The sequence below is a fragment of the Candoia aspera genome, chromosome 4 (assembly GCF_035149785.1).
Source record: "Candoia aspera isolate rCanAsp1 chromosome 4, rCanAsp1.hap2, whole genome shotgun sequence".
Taxonomy (NCBI): domain Eukaryota; kingdom Metazoa; phylum Chordata; class Lepidosauria; order Squamata; family Boidae; genus Candoia; species Candoia aspera.
Window position 1 is genome coordinate 74,321,189 of NC_086156.1, and position 6,983 is coordinate 74,328,171.

At 38.2% G+C, this 6,983-nt stretch overlaps 1 protein-coding gene across 1 annotated transcript; it reads left to right on the forward strand.

Annotated features, from left to right (window-relative positions):
* Window positions 1-977: 977 nt before the first annotated feature.
* On the forward strand, window positions 978-5,178 carry LOC134496321 (uncharacterized). Its single transcript, XM_063302056.1, has 2 exons — window positions 978-1,146; window positions 4,199-5,178. Exons 1-2 carry the CDS (start codon window positions 978-980, stop codon window positions 4,726-4,728), a joined length of 699 nt encoding a protein of 232 aa, XP_063158126.1. The 3' UTR covers window positions 4,729-5,178.
* Window positions 5,179-6,983: the final 1,805 nt, after the last annotated feature.

Below are 6,983 nucleotides of genomic sequence, written 5' to 3' on the forward strand. Positions count from 1 at the left end.
CCTGGCAAACCTTGAAGTCAACCTGTGCTGTGAGGCTATACAACAAGTACTGACATGTATCCAAATTAATAGTGAGTATCTCCATGCATGGGGCCATCCCAACCATTAGACAGAATAAGCAGTTTCTAGTGTCTTCAGTTGATACCATCCATAAATTTGTGTCTGTCTTCTCCCTTGGTTCCATTTTTCTTGCTATGCATTATTTAGAACAAGTATATTCTAACATTTTGTCAGCCCTACCAGGTAGACCAGACCAGGAGTTCACAGGAAGACTTAAGACTACTTTCATTGAGAGTGGCTATAATAACAGAATCTTGCAAGTTTGATTGTGCTCTGCCTTGTCCCCTTCTAATGCCCATGCAAATTAGGGAGGTGTCTGTCTGCATCATTTCTGCACATTTTCTGCTTGTTTTGGACTTAAGATATGTTTTTCTCCTCATCACTTACCTACCTCTGTCAAGGTCATCTTCTTTATTCTTTACACATTTCCCAAAAACTGTGATCAGGGCAAATATAAGTATTACCAGTATTGTGATAATTATAAAACTGTCATAAAAAGATTGCAAATAGTTCAATCAAAAAACAGTGTTTAAAATCTTCTAATATAGGATTATTGGAACAACAGTTGGGATGTCTTTTGCTTCACTTTCAAAAGACCTTCACAGAATAGTCAAAAGTTAGGAGAATGAGCACAGACTCTGTGCAAATTCCCTGCAACCTAAAAAACATGGGCATCCACAGCTTTTTGCTTTTGTCAAAATGATGAAAACAGAGTTGTGCCAAAAGTGCTGCCCCTTTGGATGTGTATGTAACATCAAGACACACATCAAAAAGAGGCAGCTCTTGTGTCAGACAGACTGATTTGATCCCCACCACTCCAAGGATGCTGCTGCTGCCGCCTAAAAGGAATCTCACATCAGAATAGTAACTCAGGGCAGGCCATCCAATGTTAATCTGAGTAAACAGCTCCTATTTGTATGCTGGTCTCAGATGGTTTAGGTGGAAGTAGGACTTCGAATCATGCTCAGAACTCTGTTGGGGCTGTTGGCAACATTCCCTTTTCTCTTTATGCAGAGAATAAGTGTTTGAACTTTAAGGACTTTCTTCTGACTGTAAGGGAACTACAGAGGAATTCTGCAGAAGAAGGTGAGTTGTGTGATGCTTGCTAGCCAACCTGTGGAACTGGTACTCAATTCTGCCTTGTTCTTGCAATTGAATTAAAATCAGTATACTGTCTTGATCTTTGCAACTTCCATTCTAAACCATTATAAAAGTTTGTTTTTTACAGAGAAATTATCTGTTTACATAGCATCACATGTTCTTTTTTAAACTGTACCAATTAGATTGGCCCAGATTCAAGAGAGACACAAAAGCACTGGATCCTGGACAGGTGGTTTCTTTATACCTCCCTATAAGGGCTGGGGAGATATTTTAGTTTGTAAAAACCAACATATGAAAGTGATATGTGAGTGATTCCTATATTCTGTTCTATTGCTATCTGTATACTATTACTATGATAATTATGGCAATTACTATACTCTATACTCTATACTATTACTATTCAATATACTATACTCTATTACTATTACAACTATTACCTATTACTCTATTACAACTACCTATATACTATGCTCTACACTATTGCTAGGATGCATCAACATTTCTTTCCTAAGCCTGGTCTGTCTTAAGTCCCCTCTCTCTGAGATTTCTTCTTCTTTTTCTGTTAATGGCCAGCATGTAGAGCTCTTGCACCTTTTCACTGTTGTGCTTGGTCTTGCTGGGCCTCTGTACTTCTTTCCCACTCCTTCTGAAGGAAAAACACCTTATTTCATTTGGCTGCTGTACTCAGTTTGCTGGTGGCTGCAGAACTCCAAAACACATGTCTCCTCCCATCTCCCCCCGCACCTGTGTCAATGTTGGCATTATTGGCAACTCTGCCATGCTAACGCTGGGGGAAAGGCTCAAATGGGAAGGAAAAAGGGCAGCATAGGTGCCTGCAACTTTGCTAAGCAGCCTGCTGTTCCACATATCATACCTCTTTTGGGAAAAAAACCCAAATCAACCAAGTCTTTGATTTGTTTTTTTATGAGGTTAGTACAATCTCGGTGTCTTTACCACACCATGAAAAGAAGTCAGCAGTGATGTTTTGCTGTCCAGCTTGATGTACAATATTGAATCAATATGGCTGTAGTGTCAGATACCATCTGGTCAGACGCGTATTGATATCCTTCATTTGTGGCAGCCAAGTGAGTGGCTGACGGTTGAGTACCCCAGAGAATTCCTGACCCCATAGATATACCTGCAGAGCATCTATTGCCTATTTTAGCACATATGCCTCTTGTTTGATTGTACTGTATTTCTGCTGTCTTACGAGGAGGTTTTTTTTGAGAGGTAGATGACAGGTAGTCCAGCCCTTCATGGTTTTGGATGAGTACTACGCCTAGGCTTACATTAGAGGCATCTTTTTGTAAGACAAAGGGTTGGGTGAAATCTGGTCCTTTTAATATTGGTTTGCCACAAAGTGCATTTTTGATATTATCAAGTGCTTCTTGGCATTCTTTAGTCCACTTCACTTTTGTGGGTTCTGCTTTCCTTGTCAAGTCTGTGAGGGGTTGAGCCAAAGTAGAAAAATAAGGAATGAACCTTTGGTAATAGGTTGCTGTGCTGACACTGGGGAAGAGGCTCAAATGGGAGTGAAAGGCAATACAGGTACCTCCAATTTTGCTAAGCAGCCTGTTCTTCCACACATAGTTATTTACCCACATTTTCTACACCCACTTATTCCTCACGACAGAACTTATTTATTTATCAAATTTGTCACTGCCCATCTCCTCCGACCTGAGGGACTCTTAAATACTTTACTACCATATCTGTCCTTCTTAAAATTTCTCCATCCATTTTCCTCTCTTAATAAATCTCTTACCATGTCACACCAAGTCATGTACTTGCTCTAGTTTTTCTAACCAGTGTACCCTCAAGTCCAGGGTTTCTCATCCAGGGTTCCATGGAACCCCAGGGTTCCACAAGAGGTCACTAGGGGTTCCCTGGGAGATCACAATTTATTTAAAAAAATATTTCAAATTCAGGCAACTTCACATTAAAGAGGTAAGTTTCATTCTTTATTTTTAGTTTAAGAACACTGTTAATGCATATATACAGGCCTACATGTGAAACAAATACAATAATTTTGTAACTTCTGGCCTATTTTTGAGCCTGAATATTCAGGAGTTCCCCAAGGCCTGAAAAATAGTTCAAGGGTTCCTCCAGGATAAAAAAGTTGAGAAAGGCTGCTCTAGACTTTTAGCACAGCAATGGCGTGGGGAATACTGCAGCTGAAACCAAAGGTTAATCTGTTGAATGCAAACTATCCCTTAGCAATCAGAATGGAGAGCCAACCACATAAACTCTAGAAGTTTCTCCTGCTAGGAAGTTCCATGCGCTATTCTGCATGGATGCCTTTTTCTCTTTTTTACCAAATTAAGTAGCCCTTTTGCTTAATCTAGTGAGTTTCAGTAAATGCCTTAAAACTCAATATGGTAAGATGGTTTTTACTTATTCTCCTCCACTTCTTCTCCAAGCATATCCACCCATAAGAATTTAACAACTACTGTAGGACTTTGCTGCAAACGTCACCTGCAAACACAAAAGACAATGTGACTTAAGAAATGGACTGAGCCACTCTATACTCTCAACCCTTTGAAGAGTGTAGTTAAAGATGAGAATAAGCTCTGTTCTTCACTGCTCTTGGCAAGTTCACTCTCTTAGCAGCAGTTGGCATTGGTGTATAGTTTATGGGCAATCTAAACATTTTCCTTATTCCAGGCTTTCCTTAAGATCCTTTGCAATCCAGGCCAATCCCTTTTTGAAATCCTACCTTTAAAAAATATATTGCATCCTGATTATAATACAGCATTATGGGACTCGCCCAGGCTTTTGGTGAGGCTGATTGATGCCCCTTTTCTTCCTTTCCCTTGTTTCATCCAGGTTTGTTTCTTCACCATCTTGTTTCTTGTTTTGTGGGGGGGTTTTGTATTGTTATTTATGTTTAAATGTTTTTAACAAACTACCCAGAGTTGCTGGGAGTTGGGCAGCATATACATTTAATAATAATAATAATTATTATTATTATTATTATTATTCCAATTGGTTTATGTTGAACTATAGAATATCTCTTGAAAGTCTCTACTTCTCCTGGCAGCATTTCCGACTGAATACGCCATCTTGGAACGGAGGCCTTTTCAGGATGTGACAGGGCTTGTCAGTGCTGACTCTAGATGGAGAAGAAAGTATCAAAACTATTTTGATGATGAAGTATTTGTACCCCCATCCCTATACCCCTCAGGACACCCATGTTCACATAAATATAGTGATCTCACCGAACTCGAGGAAAAAGTATCCTGTCAATTTGACCAGAACATCTGGAAAAATGTAAAAGCAGATGAAGACTATGACATTGCAGAGCTGAAAAATTTGCTATCAGACATTGCTGACCAAAAAATGTCCAACCCTGCATCTTCTGTAGAGCATGAAGAAGAGAAAAGTAAAGAGTCTGACATCATAGAGGTGAAAAAGACAGATATTGCTGATCAAGAAAACACCAGCACTGAACAAGCCTTAATGGAGGAGAAAGAGCCCAGATCTGACATTGCTGATCAAAATATCCCATCTGTGGATAATGCAGATGGGGAAGATAAAGGGCACGATATCACAGAGGAGGAAAGATTATAGACTTGGGTCCCTCTATACAGGACACTTGGCTTCCATAGGGCACCTCTCTATCCAAGTGTTAAGAGATGTTGGGTTTTCTGTCTGTGGACAAAATTTCCACCACCCAATCTAGTATAGGAAAATCTCAGTGCTTCTCTGATATCGTATGCACCCCTTGCCCAGCCATATAATCAGCTGGAGCAAATTTCTAAAATCGAAGATGTTAGGAAAGGGAGTCAATTCCTCCTGAAAGTGGAATATGTTGGGGAGGGAAGCAGGGTTATTTTATGTGAATATGAATTCATTGTAGATGATTCCTTAGCAGACTTGAATAAAATGCAGCAGATGTGTGTGCCTCTAAAGCATTTTTTAAAAATGTGGCTTATTTATTTGTTTCTTATTGCTTCCTTTTCATTTCAAACCAACAAAGGCCAGCTCCAGTGTTTTTAAGTTCCCTGTTGGATTAGAAACTATCAGTGCACCAGGGGAAAAAGAAGTATCCTAAAGTCCTAATGTAACCAATCCATAGGCCTAAATGTTTTTAATTTTGCAGATGACTTTGCTTTAAATTCTTTTTTTTTAAAAATGGACTCCCCACTGATAGTAAGCCTTTTAGGTGTTGTCTACGGAGTTAATGGTTACAGTTACAGTGAAACTGAAGTTCTGCTATTCTCCAAGTTATTGTAGGCCAGTAAAGTTTTTCCAAAACTGCCCTCAAATTCTTGGCATGTTATATAAACTGATAAACTTCTATATTCTGCATTTATAAAGAAAACCCATCTCTGTCTTTAATTCTCAGCAGAGATTAAAGTTCTCCATTCACTAGTGGCGTATATATGAATAATATATAAAAATAAACACTTCTTCAGCATGCCCTCTGTTGTTTTCAGAAATCCATTGTGAGGCCCACTGTTTGCTTCTGGAGCTGGTAGTAAAAAACATAGACACACAAGCTACCACTAATTTAGTTAAGACTGATCCAGCAAATAAAATTCTACCATGTATAGATTACAGTAGCTGTTTAAAGAAGTAGAAAAAAAAAATAGGCAATTTGCTAGAACAAGATTATTTAAATCACTGGTCAAAGAATTATTTATTTTGATTTACTTAAATTAGCTTTTTTCACTAGTTATTAAGGGTCTATAGTTGTCATCTCTAGTAAAAGTGTGCTATTTTTTGTTATAACAATTCTGCAGTGTTACAGGAATATGCACTGATGTCTTCTGCTGCACTTTCTAATCCACTCCGTGTTCCTTGGATTTATACTCCGACATCTCCTCTTTGACTCTCTCTTACCATGATTTGGTCTCTCTCTCTCTTCTCAGTTGCACTTTTAGACAAGGATCAGTTACCAGCTGTTTGCTTAAGTCTCATCTCCGTATCAGCAAGTAGAAATTATGTTGACCATTACTTTTTTTATTTTAAAAGTTGATTATTTTTTTCAGAAATCTTGTGTAAAGGTTTATCTTTATTTATCTTTATACTGAGATGGGTGGTGTATACATTTAATAATAAATAAATAAAGAGCTTTACATTTTGTTTCCAATTTTAAAAATCCAATTTAAATAAAAAAACTCAATGTAAATTAAAATATATAAATGGTTTTTTTTTTAGAAAAAGCATTTTCATCCATACAGTACAAAAGGTTCAGTCTGAGAATTTGAAAAAAATGCCCTCTTCTCTGCAGCATTTCTTCCTTCATGTGATTTAATAGAGCAAAGCCACTTCATTCAATTGCAACTAGTCAAATAATCCATAGAACTCAAAGAACTGTAAAGTCCATTCCTTTGTGCCATAACTTATATCCTAAGATGTTCCCCTGGACCCGTTGATCTGACCTTATCCAAAGTTAGGGAATGCCATCACTTTGGTTAGAACCAAAACAGAACTAAAAGATTGTGTCACCATAGTCTTAGCAATGAAGACAATAATGAGACAAGAACCAGACAATATATAAAGACACAGCCATCAGATGAGCATTGGGTTGTCTGTTAAAGCAGGGGCAAGCCCACAAACAAGTTCTAAGAAGTAACAGTTCAAACCCTATCAAGGACAAAATATTGTACCTCCTCTAATCCTCACGGAAGAAATGCAGACAACTAAGCATCAGCAACAAGCAAAGGAGCTTCAGTACATCTGTAAGCACCCCAGAGTTAATGACCTTAACCTCCATTAGGAATTTTTCTTTCCTTTTTTGGTGGACAACACATTTATTGACAGTGGGAGGGCTAAGGTAGATATGGAGACCTATGGATGAATGCACACATACTCCCAAG